The sequence below is a fragment of the Miniopterus schreibersii genome (genome assembly GCF_964146895.1).
Source record: "Miniopterus schreibersii genome assembly, chromosome: 4".
Classification (NCBI taxonomy): domain Eukaryota; kingdom Metazoa; phylum Chordata; class Mammalia; order Chiroptera; family Miniopteridae; genus Miniopterus; species Miniopterus schreibersii.
The window spans coordinates 43,195,332-43,210,710 of NC_138105.1; the positions used below are offsets into that span (position 1 = coordinate 43,195,332).

Sequence of the window (15,379 nt, forward strand, 5' to 3'; positions counted from 1 at the left end):
GTTGTTTTGCTTTGTTTGGAAAACTTTTGGGGATTAGAGGCATCATCTCCTTGTCAGCCAGTTGTGTTCAGCATTCATAGTGCAGAAAGTAAACACGTAGGCAGGAAGCTACAACTCTTTGGAGAAATAAAGAACATAAGCCCCATGTTCTGGAAGTTATTATTATATGATGAAAGTTTTTAAGCATAAAAAAAGTAGAAAGAGGTACAGTGAACTCCCGTATTTTTGTTGCTCAGATTCAGTAATTACCAGGATTTGGCTGCAGTTGCCTCAGCTATCCCTTTCCCCTTCTTAAAGTGAATCTAACACAGGTCACTCCTTCAAGTGTGTAACTTAAAAAATATAAACATTTCTGACGTAACCTGAATGCCACTCAAAGTTTCCTGATTGCCTCCAAAAGTCCTTTTACAACTGCTTTATTCAAATCAGCATCAAAACAAGGCCATGTGTTCAACATACTAAATTATGTTTGACAATACGTTTTCTTGCCTTTATTTCCTGTCTGCTGTGCTCAGGGATACTTTGCTTTCAGGTCTCTACCGAGAGAAAATGCAGTGACTTGGTTCATTTTGATGCAGTTTACAGAGGTGTTTATTTAAAGTTTCAAAGTTTTTCACTGATAATGCATTTAACAGCTCTCAGAAACAAAAACAGTTCTGCCTCAGTTTTGAATGCATTTCTATGGTCTTCAAGAATCATCCAAACAGTGATATCTTTCAGGGTGTTAAGCAGCACCATATTATTTTAATTTTTTTATTTAAAAATTTTTATATGTTTTTATTAATTTTAGAGAGAGGAGAAAGGAGAGAGAGAGGATCATTGATGTGAGAAAGAAACATCGATTAACTGCCTCCTGCATGCCCCCTACTGGGGATCAGGCCTGCAAACCGGGCATGTGCCCTGACCCGGAATCTAACCAGTGACCTTTTGGTATGACAGTCAACTGAGCCACACCGGCCAGGGCAGCACCATATTATTTTTAAAAGGCTAAAATTTTTTAAGAAAAAAAAATGCCAAGAATGAGTAAACATAATAAACATGAAAGTTGTGTGTTTTTACACATTCTGTTGGTATATGTTCATTAACGTTGACATAACATTTTATCCACATGGAGCATTGTTTTATGAGATTATTTTCCAACCATAACTCATGAATACCAAGCTGCTAAACAAGTTAGTAAACACTTGCTTTTGTCAAATGTTATTTTTGTACTCAACAGGAATGCTGTTAATATGAGTTAGCAAAGATTCTGAAAGCGACTGCTTGTTGACAGGTTTTAAAACATGACAGTCTCGTATTTTGCTAACATTTTGTCTCTTCCAATAGGTATAAATGACCAAGGATTGTACAGAGTTGTGGGGGTGAGTTCAAAGGTCCAGAGACTTCTCAGTATGTTGATGGGTATGCCTCTTTTCTAATCATTTTCCATGCATGATTTGTTTATGTTCATTGACGTCACTAGTTAATATTTTGTAGCCACGTCCAGCCTACCTGTGAATCCATTCTCTTCTTCTGCCTAGGTTAGTTTCCCCCCAGCTGGCTCTGAGAAGTAGATTAGTGTTCGCGTCAGCACAGATTATCCACTTTCCCTTGACTTACTAAAGAAATGGAAGAAAAAAAAAGCATGCAGCTCACGGGCGAATGTCTTCTGCTTCCATTACACAGGAAAGTAGCAGCCAGGCCTCTGATTTGCGTGGCTTCCAAATTGGCCTTTGAGAGTCTTGACAGTACGTGTGATGAGACAAGACCACTGGGACTCGCTCATTTTTATGGAGCTTCCAAAACTGTCATTTGACAGCAAGAGTCTGGTTCTCAGGGATTCATTGGTATTCGCAGGGACTTGTTTGTAGTTTGCACCAGGCTCTTCTCCAGAACCATGCACACTCCATCTGTGCTGATAACACAGTGTTCTTTGGCATCGCAGACTAGAGGAAGCCAGAAAGTGAATTCATTTCATTACCCCAGACATTATGTGGATGACAAAGCGCTTTTCCATTACACACTGGTGCAGTGCCACCTATAAGATGCCCCACTTCTCTCCCCACCCGTGAGCAGACTGCCTCCTGAGGAGTGATGATAGCTCATCAGGCTTGAGGGCCTGTATGTCATTATGACCTTGCTAAATATTAATTAATGTCATATCTCACTTTAGTTAATCAACATTAACAATGCCCTCAGGTGTACTATCAGTGTGTTTAAACCTGTCTGCATCTTAAAGCATTGTAGCAAAGACTCATTTTTAGGAAGAAGAAGCCAAGATGAGATGTCATAGATAGGATTGATTGTTTGGCTGTATTGGAATTAAGGATTTAATAAGCAACCACTTTTTTTTTTTAAGATTTTAACCACAGGAAAAGATTGCCCGTTATCAATTGGAGAGCCTTATTAGAATCCATTCACTTTCATAAGCTGTTTTTATTTTCTGCCTCTCTGGTTTAACTTGGGTGTGCAATTTTGGCAGTCAGATTTTCCTTTTTGCCATTAGCGGTCTCCAAATTAAATAGAACCAGGTTGCCAGGGGTTCAGTAGCAGCTGGAAGAGTTTAATGGAACTATAGCATCTGCTTTTAGTTAATTTTAAAATTAGAAACACTTCTCTCATTTCCAACATGGTGTTATGATGATTAGAACTGGAAGACTGTTGATATCAGAAGGGGAGGTTTTGGCTGAAAGGCACGCACTGTGGCTGTCAGTTGGTCCTAAGGGTCCTAGCCTTATTCTTCCTACCTCCTTGTTCATGCTCAAGGGCAGCTTGGAACAGGGTGACTCTGGGGTCACCCTGAAGTGTTAAATTGTCCAAAAATTAGTCCTTAATCTCGTAAAATCCCACATCATCTGCATCCCCGAACTAGGGTGACAGTTTCTTTTCTCTGCTCATGGAAAATGTCTCATTGACAGTCCTTAGCATGCAAGGTGTATTAAAATATCGAAGCCCTCCAGAATTCATGACCTGGAAAACTGATTTCACCTTCTGTGAGACAGAGAGTGGAGAAGTCCAGAACCCAAGCGTGACAAAGCTTCATTAATGTTGCTGGCAAAGGAAACGCTGTGTTTTCAGTAGTATTCTGCAAACACAGGAAGTTGGAGAACTGATGTGAGGCAAAGATACTGGCTTGTCAATTTTGTATTAAGTATTAATTCATGTAAAGGGGCTATCCAATGTAAATTCTTTTACTCAATGTATAAACAATTTCTAGTATAAGTTTAAGATTGTCAGTCACAAACTTTGGATTTTTATTAGCATTAATGTCATTTTCTTATTACTTTGTTACCAACTGAAACTTGAACTCTTAGCAAAATAGATTTATTCACTTTCCTAATAAATTGACTATTTCAAGATATATCTTTACTTTCATTCTAATTCAACAGGTGTTCAAATTGAAATAAGTTATACTTCTTCCAAAAAAAGGATTTTAGAGTTTCTGAACAGTTGTATACAGAACTGTTCCACAGATATTCTTTCTCTCCAACTTTCCCACCTCTGTACCTTATTTTAAGATTATATATCTTAAAGTGAAAAAAAATTGGCTGAGTCTGCCAGAAGTTTAACTTTTTGCTTTTAAACTAATCAGTATCCCTTCCCCCCGATTATTAATTCTGATATTTTTGCCCATTTGTGGTACTATACACTTATTTTATAAAATTATTCCTCCAGGTCATGTTTATTTGAAATTTGAATTTTTCAAAGCACCTTTTGTTTATAATGCGTTTTTCTTTGTACAAATGAAAAATAGTCAAATTTATAAGTATCTGAGAAAAAGTTCCAAGCCATTTTACGTGTTTTGACAAGAACTTCCATTTACTTTACTTAGCTCTCTTTAGTTCTCGAGAACTGATTATTTACTTTGGTATTATTTTTTCTGTTATTGCCATTTTTATGTAAAAATATTTTTGTATTGTTTAAAATATTTTGAGTATTCCTTAAATACTCATGTGTAAAAGTTTGGATGGTTTCTCAAGAATGGATGCCTGCTCAAATCTTGCATGTTTTCTTCACTTGTTCCCTTTTCCGTGGGTTTTCCCCCTTCACATTTAAGATTAAAATAGAGGAGACTCTTTCTTTTATTCTTCCTCCCCCTCCCCCCCCCTTTCCTCCCCTGCCCTTCTTCTCTCCTCCCTGGTGTGAAATGCTAATGGCAGTTGGCCAGAGAAAGTCCTCTAAATGGTCCAGTCAGTAGCACCCCCCAGGCCAGCTTTCCTGCTCCCCTGTGAGGACCTGCCCCTCAGTCACCTTCCCTGCTGGGCGCAGAGGGCAGTGGTCCCCTGGATTCCCAGTGCCTCCTAGTTTCCCCTGGACCAGGCTTCTTAAATTCCCAAAAGAAAATGTTCAGGTGAGCAGTTGCCTTCTGTTCCCTAAACAGGTCATTTTTCTTTCCTTACCCTGTGGCTCCAACAGAGGGCGCACTTGGTCTCGTGAAAGTTTTTGGGGTTTTTTGTTTGCTTGTTTTTAAAATAAAGCAGTTGGGGAAGGCAGGGAGAAGTATCAGAGGAGGTGTCTTTGGATGAGTCATGTTTTTTTAGTAAATGGGGTGAGAATGTAGCAGATTCATTAAGATGGTTATTGGTAGTTTAGAACTGAGGTGAGTTAGAATTTCACATGTTCTGCCTTTCCCCCCACTTTAGAATGAAAACACCAGAGCAGGGGGGAACTTGTGAGAAAACGTGGTAGTAGCTTATGTGTGCTGGTGAATGTGGTGGTTATTTCTACATAAATGTAATTTTCAGAAAAGGTTGGATGATTTTAAATTGAAGACAGAGAATCATAGAAAACAAAGCTAATTTAGAAGTGTTTTACTTCAAAAATCTCCCCTTGTTTACTGAAAAAAGTTCATTTTCAAAATTCATTCAGTTGTTGTGCTCCTTAAGTACTTTAAAATGAGACCTGAATAAAAAAAATGGTTGAATACAAAAAAATATAAAAATAATAAAGATAATAAAATGAGACCCACGTCAATGCCAACACTTGCATATAGGTTGGGCTGAAAATTTTCTGTTTCAGAAAAATGACCACTGGTTAGTTACAGAATTATGAAACATAATCCAAATAAAAAGTCAACTGTTTGGATCTGTGCTTGTTAATTTAGATTTTTAAGTAAACCACGTGGTGGTTTCCTTGGTCAGAAAGGAAGTAAAATTTTTACCTTCCTTACGATAGAACATGTATTCTGATTGAACAGTCAGATGCATTTTAAGTTTGAATCCCAAATAAGTTATTAACACGTTTACCCAGTGCATCCACTGATTGTAAAAAAACTGCTGTGATGATTTGAAAACAGTAAAATTTAATGGAGGATCAGTACCATAGACGTAATGTAGTTATTAACTTCTGATGTAACAGCTACTTTTTACTCCATGAATTCAAAGGATGGCTTTATTTTTGCATCGGAAAAAAATATGATTCTCAAAATATAGGATGATAATTTGGTAGCGAGCTGAAAATAATAGGTTTCATTCAGAAGCCTTTCCTTTAGAAGGATTTAAAAAATGGTGATTTGCTGGGAGCAAGTTGATTGAAAATGTTATCTGACTTGTATGTTAAAATGAGATTTAAATAATTGATTTAATGAGAGAGAGAATATTCAGTTACTGAAGTAATTGGTTGGCAAAGCCTTGAGAACAGAATTATTTAGTCCCAGTTATAAAGGATTGCGCCTTTAATCAGGGTGCCTAATTTGATTTCTCGAATGTACCTGTGGCTTGTCTGACAAGCTCAGTAACAAATGAGTTCTGAATGGTAGGAACTGATCAAAATGTAATCAGTGTCAGGTGCCATTGTTGTAGTTTATTGCACGCTGCTGTCAGTTGCTGTAATCAAGAACTGCTGAAGTGCTTTAAAAAGTCTCCAGACTTTTGAGGAATTGACTTCATATGTATGATGTTATGGCTGAAATAACCATCACTTCCTGTTTTACTTTATTTTCAAAAAGTTCCAGAATAACATTGAGTTGGCATGCATCCTTCCTCGTACCCAGGCCTAAAACTTTTTAAGGGGCATGAATGACGTCACGTGGTGATCCCATTTTGACAGTTTTTTTTTCTTTTTAGTGCTTTTAAAGAGGAAATACTAATGTGATGTTTCCTTCCCTGTGTAGACAAATGTAGTGTAAGGAAGGAAAAAATACCCCAAAACAACTAGTTGTTTTTTTTTTGCCTTAGTTGAAACGTTGTTCTGGAGTAAGGGAGAAATAAAGTCTCTTCCATGAGGCTCTTATTGTTCCCTTTGCGTGATGGGAGTACAGAAAAGCAGGCACCTTTACAGTGATTGTTTGATATCGTTCATTATAACCCATTGGCTACTCCCTCCCTTGGAGGCTGTTATCTCCCCTGAATGCTGATACTTCTAGTGAGTCAGTTGTGGTAATTACCTACTCATTTAATACTTTGTGGAAATCTCTATACATCCCTGATTTGCTTTGATCCCTCTGAGAGCTTTTATAATACCTCCTGGGTGCAGATGAAGGCCTGAAGTTCAGTTCCATTTGCGCGCGCGCGAGAGAGAGAGAGAGAGAGAGAGAGAGAGAGAGTGTGTGTGTGTGTGTGTGTGTGTGTGTGTGTTGGAGTGGTGGTGTGGTGGTTAGGGTTTGAGCAGAGATTTCAGCCCCCGTTTGTGATCCCAGTGCTGCCCTCTGCCCTGTGGCCATGCCACACGGAGCACAGTAGCCCAGCCTTACCAGGATCAGAGATGCCACCCTGCTAAGAGGGCTGACTTTTCCTTTTTCAGAATTGACTGCCTCCCTCCCTCCCTCCCTCCCTCCCTCCCTCCCTCCCTCCCTCCCTCCCTCCCTCCCTCCCCCCTCCCCCCTCCCCCCTCCCTCCCTCCTTCCTTCCTCCCTCCCCCCTCCCTCCCTCCTTCCTCCCTCCCTCCCTCCTCCTCTCCTCCTCCTCTTTCTCTTTTTAAAGCCCCAGATCTTCTTTAGGGCTTACTAGCTATTTGAAAGGCCATTGGAAGAACACATCATTAACACACTTGTAGGACAAAGAAAACTAGTTTAATTTAGAACGAATGTCAGCAGAACAAACATCAGAAATGTTACACAGGGGACTCCAATAAATATTTCCTGGATGAGTGTATAAATTCTAATGTTAATGTGAAAGATTACCCATAAATGGCTTTTTGAGTTTGTGTGTCATCATATTCCTGTTTTGGTTGATCATGTACTAATCTTCAGAAAGATAATACGATGAGTACAAATCTTAGACATGCGGGACCAAACGCACCCCTTCCTCCCGCTGACCTTTTGCTATTCTAATAGTCATTTTGCCATTAACAACGCTGCCTGTTTCCCATCATATCGCAGTGTGATAGCAATAATGCCACATGAACAACTGAAAATATACAAGCCCTGCAAATGCCACATTCTCTAAGCCATGGCTACTGAGCAATAACTCTAATAATAACAATATTGATGATGATGATGATGATACTATCCATGCTTTGCAGTGGTGAATATTGAAATGCTATACTATGTACAAGTCTTCCCTACTCTCGGCCAAACCCTGATCCTTTGATTTGGATCTCCAGGACAGATTTTCTGAAGTGCTAGAAACGTCGAATGATAGATCATGACTTACAATATTATACAAATTGTATATAATGTTTTTATAGGAAACCACAGAATTAATTACTTGTGGTTTGGCCACTTATAAATGAAAGCTTTGTGAGCCAGTCAAGAGGGCCTTTGAATGTTCAAGGTTTTAATTATTTTTTTGTTTTTTTGCTTGCTCCCTAGATGTAAAAACATGCAATGAGTTGGACCTGGAGAATTCCGTGGATTGGGAAGTGAAGACAATAACAAGTGCCCTGAAGCAGTATTTGAGGTGAGCTCCTCTGAGTGACAGAAGGGGGGAATGGGGGATGCGGCCATCTAGCACAGCGGGTGCTGACTCTGCACATAAATCTTAATAGTCAAGGTAAAGCTTATTAAAAAGAGAGTGCTTATGAGGTAGCTCCTAATGTCCCAGAAAGTGAGTTAAGTGAATATCAGTTAGGTAAATTGCAACAGAACAGAGTTAGAAGGAACACACTTAGGTTTTGAAATAGATTTCTATTGTAAGTATGAGTTTTAGGAAATAAATGCTATGAAACAATGAGAAAGAACGCCATTTATTGCATTCATTGAATCTTTTATGTTTTTGGCTAAAATATATATATTTAAAGCATAAATTTAAATAATTTGAACCTAAAGGCTTAAATGATAAAACAAATACAAAGCTATTTGAAAAGAAGTTTGCTTGTTGAGGTTTTAAGATAAACTTAAATTTTCTATAGGAAATATTTAGGACCAGAATTACAAAAAGATTTAGCATCTCTGTGAGTCACTAATCTCTCTCTCCAAAAGAAAGGAACTTAATGATTAAAAAGCTTGAAGTTAGATAAAGGACAAGTATCTAAGGAGTGAAAAAAGAAGGGAATCAGGGAATGGAAAACAAACCCTGGCTGCAGGGTTCTGTTGAGGACTTTGATTTTTCCATGGCAAACATAGCAGCTCCCCCAGGGCCAGTTCTTCTAACCAACACATAGGATTTTTTTTCAGGTAAATAATTGTTTGCATTCCAATGAGCACATGATAAACTTATTATTACATATTGTATATCTTTAAAGGTTTACATATTTGAAAAATTTCAGATATATAAAAGCAGAGAGATTAGTGTAATGAATCCTCATGGCCCCATTATCTAGCGTCTTCAGTTACCCAGATGCTGCCTCCTTGTTTCATCTGTCTTCCTATTTGCCACTTATTTTGGATAATACTTTAAAGATTTTGTAAAACATCATGTAGCTGCATCCATAAATACTGGAGTAAAGACGTCCAAAAAGATAAAGACTTTAAAAACCATATAGAAGACAAGAAGAATATAATTATTATACCGAACAAAATTAATATCACAAAGTACTTAGTCTATGTTCCATTTTTACTGATATTTTCCCCCAAAAAGTCTTTTTATATTTCTTTTAATTCCTACAGGATTTAAACAATGTCAAACACATTTCACTTGGTTGATATGGTTGGGGTTTTTTTTAATTGATTTTTTTTTTTTTAGAGAGAAGGGGAGAGAGACATCGATTTGCTGTTCCACTCATTTATGCACTCAGTGGTTGATTCTTGTATGTGCCCTGACTGGGGATCAAACTCGCGTTCTTGGTCTGTGGGAACGATGCTCTAACCAACTGAGCTCCCCAGCCAGGGGCTGGTTGATGTGTCTTAAGTCACTTTTAATCTGCACAGTCTCCTCTGGCTGCACCCCCAACCCCTAGGATTTTTTTGTTTATGAACCTGGGTCATTTTTAAAAAGAATTTTCTGCTTTTTGGTTATGGCTATATTTGTGTCCTCATGGTGTTATTTAACGTGTTTCGCTGGCCATCGTATTTCCTGTAAACTACTAGTTAAATCTGTAGGCTTCATTAGATTCAGGTTAAGGTTATTTATTGCAAGAATATTTATTTATTGCAAGACTACATCATAGTGGTGTGATATTCTCCATGTTGCACGTCAGGAGGCCTTTGTTGTCTCTCTGTTCTCCTCTTTAATGAAATGAAAATATATCGATGGGTTCAGACGTATATTACATATTTTTGAATATTTTATTTAAGCCAGATGTTTTCAGTCCCTGTTTTAAATGTTTTTCTTCAAGTATGAAGGACATTTTTATTATCCCCAGTGTGTAGAGGGGCACAAGTCAGGCTAAATCTACACGCTTACGTGCAGTTTGCCACCGATGGCACTTAACTGGTGTAGCATGAGCACTGCGGTGAAAAGGAGTCTTGTCAGCCGCCCTGGGCTTAGAATGTCAGCTTCCTGAAGGCAGACGTCTTATGTTTCATGTTTGTTCCCAATATTTTTAAAAGAATCCCCAGCATCTAGAACCGTACCTGTCATTCAGATAGGAGAGCAGTGGTTCTCCACTGGGGATGATTTTGGCCCCGCAGCCGCCAGGGGCTATTTGGCAGCACCTGGAGACATGCTTGGCCGTCATGACGGCAGGAGAGAAGGGGTGCAACTGGCACGTAATGAGGCGAGGCCAGAAACGGGCTGCTGAACATCCTGCAAAGCACGAGAAAGCCCGTTCGTCCCCGAGGTGTCCAAAATGCCAGTGCTGCTGAGGTCCACAGAGCCTGTGTTAGATGCATGTTGGAGAGAAGGGGCGAGGGGTATAGAAAAATAAGGAATCGCATGTTACCAGCGAAGGGTGCTGCCACCCTAGGAGGAGGCTCTCAACTCATTCTGCTATTTGGTAAACTCGTGCCTAGTACAGGCGAGGCACTTGACCGAGGCGGTTCAGTTGTTGGCGGGAATCTAGAGACACAAAGGCAGGTCCTCTGCGGTGAAGCGCTCGTTCCCGGCTCCGCAGCGCTGCGCCGCCACCGTGGGAGGGATGGTGTGAGCGCCCCCGTGCTCCCGAAGCTCTTGCTGCCCTCCCTGCCCTGTGTCGCTTTCTCCGCCGGTGCCCTTTCTGTCGCCGCATCCTCCGAGTTCCGCTCTGAAGCAGGCCTCGCCTGCAGAGCAGCCTTCTGGGTGCGACCTGCGTCCCGCGGCTGCCCTGACTGCACGCGTCCGGCCTCCGTGTGATGAGATCAGAGTCACGGCCGATGACTTGGAAGGTTTCAGAGCTCTTCTCCCTGTGCTTTTTGGCAACTGAAAATGCAGTGATTAGGATCTAACGCTTTTTCTGACGACGCGGGTGCCGAAGGGGAGAAAACGGTTTTTACGTACCCCGTTTGGGCTGCCCAGCGGTGGGCCAAGCAGGTGCGTTTCTTTCAGCACAGGGAGCGCGGGCGCGGGAGCTGCAGGCCGCTGTGCTTACCGTTGCCCTTGACTCCCGCTGCAAGTCCCTCTGTCACCTCGGGAAGGGAGGTAACCAAACCCCAAAATGCCAGACTAAAACAGGAAGCAAAACCTCCCAGCTCTGGGAGAAAGAAAAAGATGTATAGCAGACGTGTGTATGGCGTCTCCCTCTTTCTTCTACTGACTTGAGGCAACTTTTTAAAAACTTTTAGTGCTTTAGGAGGGCCGAATACCAGCCCTCTGCTTGGTTTCCTATCTGTTCAGACCATAATTTTAACTTTCAGCAACATATTCATTGCAACAGTTTCCCATGTGAGGGGACAAATGAGCTGTTTTGTGATGTTTTTAGTAAAATGGTTTTACCGAGAGGAAACTTTTAAAGCCTGCAAATTGGAATGGGACTTCAGGGGAAGAAAATGCCAGCATGGGTCAATATTGTGATTTATATTCCCAGACAGATCCCACCGGGTGGCAAAGAGAGGTAGCTCAGAAACATGTTGGTTTGGGAAGTTGAAGGGTACAGTGACTCAGGAGAATAAATTTTGTGTGGGGAACTTGTCATTTTTATTACTGCTTCCCTAACATCAACAGCATTTAATGCTTGCTTTTTTTTAATCCCCACCCACAGATGTGTTTTTATTGATTTTTAGAGAGAGGAGGGGAGAGAGGGAGAAACATCAACGTGAGAGAGAGACGTTGATTTTTAATGCTTACTTTTTATGCTTCATTGCCTCGCAGACATATGGCAGTGATGTAGGAAGCTTGTAGAAGCTCTTTAGATACAAATTCATTTTTATTGAAGAAGAAACCCCCTCTATGTTTTTCTAAGTATTCTCATTTTTCCCGCTTTCTTTTCGGCACCTTTTCACTTTCACTCTTTGCTCAGTAACACTTTTCCTTCTTTGCTACGTCTTGCTAGCTCACATTTTGGGAAAAACAACAACCGTTTACTTCTCTGCCTTTATTTAGGCTGTAGTATAATTGATTTTATTTTTCTTCTTTGAGTGATAGTGTAGGGGGTCAAGGGGAGTAAGAGAGGAAATAAGAGAACAGTTTTCTCTGGTGTGTTAGTTTCACAGTCTAGAGTTGTGAGTGTGTGTGTGTGTGTGTGTGTGTCTTCTGCACCATCATAAATTGTATATAGGGAACATAACCTGTAAATATATGTTTGCATCTATTTTGTTTTTAAACAATTTTATTGAAGTGTAATAGGCATACAATAAACAGCACATATTTATAGTGTGCGTTTGGGTAAGGTTGACATGTCTGCATCTGTGAAGCTAGCACCATAATCAAAATAGTGACCCTCATGACTCCGCAGTTTCCTCATGCCCCTTGGAAATCCCTAGCTCTCACCCCGCCCTCTTCATTCCCTTATTCCTAGGCAACCACCAGTCTGCTTTCTGTCACTATATAAAAAATGTATTTACTATAATTTCACATAAATAGAGTATTATCTTATGGCTCTGTATTTTCCTTTAAACCTGGCTGCTTTCACTCAGCATAATTAGAGATTCACCTGTGTTGTAGTATAATTCGTTCCTTCTTGTTGCAAACTAGTGTTCTCTTGTATGGATACACCACAATTTTTTAACCCATTCACCTGTTGATGGATATTTGGTGGTTATAGCTTTTGGCGCTAAAAATGAAGCTACTAAAAGCCTTTGAGTGAGCGCAGGCATTCCTTTCTCGTGAGTAGATCCTAATGACTGCGCAGTGTCTGGGTTGTACGCCCATGCACGTTTAACTTTTTGGTAAACTGACAAACTGTTTTCCGAAGTGGTCGTGCTTGTTTACATTTCCACCAACAATGGAGAAGAGTCTCATTTTCTCTACATGTTTGCCAACTCTTGGTATGCTCAGTCTTCTTAATTTTGGCCATTCTAACAGGTGTGTGGTGAGCTCACTGTGCTTTTTAATTTGTGCTTCCATAGTGACAAATGACATTAAACATTTCTTGTGTGCTCTTTTGCTATTTATATATCTTCTTGGGTGAGGTATCTGTCCATGCCTTTCACACAATTAAAAAAATTGGGTTGTTTTTCCTCTTACTGTGTTTTGATCATTCTTTGTATATTTTGGATTCGAAACCTTTCTCAGATGATGCGCTTTGCAAATGTTTTCTTGAGTCTGTGGCTTGTCTTTTTATTCTCATAATGGGGGACTTTCAAATGGCTCTTAATGGTGACAAAGTCCAATCTATCAACTTTTTTCATGTGATGTATCAAGAAATCTCTACCTAATTCAAAGTCACAAAGGTTTTCTATTTTTTTCCTAGAAATTTTATAGTTTTATGTTTTATACTTAGATCGATGGTCTGTATTGAGTTAATTTTTGTGATGATATGGGGTGTGGATCCAAGTTCAGTTTTGAATATCAGTGTCCAGTTGTTACTGTACCATTGATGGGGAAAAATAGTTTTTTCCTCCCTGAATCACTGATTGAGATGATCATAGAGTTTTTCTTTTTCAGTTTGCTAGTATGGTGAATTGCATTGATTTTGTTTTAAATATTAAGGCAATGTTGCATTTCTGTTAAACTCATGATGTCTTATCCTTTTACTTATCTTTGTGAATTTGAGTTGCTAACATTTTATTGAGAATAGTTGCATCTATATTCATTATATTGGTCCGTAGTTTTCTTTGTCTTTAATTTGGAACTAAGGTAATGCTGATATCAAAGAGAATGAGTCGGAAAGTATTCCCTCTTATGTTTTCTGGAAAAATTTCCATTAAAATTGGTATTCTTTCTTCTTTGTTTGCTAGAATTCACCAGTGAAGTTATCTGGGCCTAGAGTTTTCTTACTGGCGAATTTTAAACTATACATTCAGTCAGTTTCTCTAATAGAGGCGGGACTGCTCGGGAGTTTTGGGAGTTTGTGTCTTTCAAGACATTTGTCCATTTCATCTAAGTTGTTGAATTTGTGGATGTAAAACTGTTCATGATATTGCCTTATTTTATGTTTAATACCTTTAAAGGCTGTATCGATTCTGCAGCTACCTCTACCATGCCTGCCACTGATAATTCATGATTTTACTGTGTTATTTCCTACTCAGTCTGGCTAGATTGATCAATTTTATTGATTATCTCAAAGAACTGTGTTCATTTATTTTCTCTATTGTTTTTGTTTTCTATTTCACTGATTTCTGCTGTGATTTTATTTTTTTTTCTGTTCTATTTATTTGTGGTTTACTTTACTCTTTTTTTTTCTGGCTGAGATGGAAAGTGAAATAATTGACATAAGACCTTTCTTCTTTTCTCATATAGGCATTTAGCAGTAAAGATTTATCTGCAAATACTGCCTTACTAACAACAGTCAAATTCTGATAGGTGGTGTAGTGCATTTAGTTCAAAATGTTTCCTAATTTTATCTTCTTTGGGGTTTTCCAGATATATTTCTGTTATTGATTTCTAATTCCTTTTATTGTACTCAGAGGAATACCCTGTATAAATGGAACCTTTTAAAATTTACTGAGATTCTTTTCATGCCCCAGAATATGGTTTATCTTGATAAACATTCCATATGCACTGGGCAAGAATGCATTTGGATGGAGGGTCATTTAGGTGAAGGACTTACCAACTACATGAAGTTGGCTGATCACTTTGTTAAGTCTGCTGTATTCTAACTGATTTTCTCTCTCCTTGTTCTATCAGTTATTGAGACAGAGAGGTATTTAAATCTCCGGCTTTCCTTTGGATTTATCTATTTCTTATAATCTCATCAGTTTTGCTTCATGTATTTTGAAGCTCCTGTTACTAGATTCATTAACATTTAGAATTGTTATGTCTTGTTGATGAATTGACCTGTTTATCAATATGAAACGATCTCCTTTATTCCTGGCATTTTTCTTGGCTTTTGAATGTGTTTTACATTTTTGTATGTGTGTATCTTTGATTGTTTTTAAGCGCTTGAAGAGGAATTTCTGGGTTACATGATTTAAACATTTTAAAAGTTCTTAACATCTTGCCAGATTGCCCTCCAGAAACTGTACAGGTTGATACTTGTTCTTAAAGTGTTATAGTTTAAAGAGTGGGTCTTTTACAATTTTAGATATGCGTAAGGGTTAAACTGTAGCATTGTGTTGACCACAGGATAAAATATACTATAATGTATGTAATCATTTTTGTAGAAAATTAAAATGGTGTGGGTATTTTTCAAGTTGTCCTCAATTTTCATTCCATTACTTATGTTTTATTGTTTCATAGGCATAAACCAAAAATGAATAGCATATTTTTATAATAGGGATATGTAAGAGGAAAGGATTGGATTTCTTTATTGGTTTAATCTTTTCTATATATATTTTTGTTGCATTTTCAATTAATATTTTAGAGATGATTTGCAAAATTATATGCTATATTTGATTGAATCGAATGTTTGACTTTAAGTTAATGTGTGGAAGGAAGTTTTATATATTAAATCAAATGTTTGTAAAGGTACTTTCCAAGATTAAATATGAAACCATGTGCTTAGATCTGATAGGGATTTGTGGTTGCTTAAGTTTTGGTAGTGTAGCCCTTAATAAAGTAATCCGTTTGACTTATGTATCTTTTTGATATGTAAAAGTAGCCTAGAGAAGTTTTACGTATTACTAAGA

The 15,379-nt window shown here is 38.6% G+C and overlaps 1 protein-coding gene across 3 annotated transcripts in view; it reads left to right on the plus strand.

Moving 5' to 3' along the window:
* Positions 1–15,379, plus strand: part of ARHGAP10 (Rho GTPase activating protein 10) — a 250,505-nt gene that overhangs the window by 153,788 nt on the left and 81,338 nt on the right. For all 3 annotated transcript variants that reach the window (XM_081134741.1, XM_081134742.1, XM_081134740.1), the window contains 2 exons: positions 1,327–1,401; positions 7,730–7,817. In XM_081134741.1, the coding sequence (XP_080990867.1) occupies positions 1,327–1,401; positions 7,730–7,817 (163 nt within the window). The remainder of the gene's footprint in view (positions 1–1,326; positions 1,402–7,729; positions 7,818–15,379) is intronic.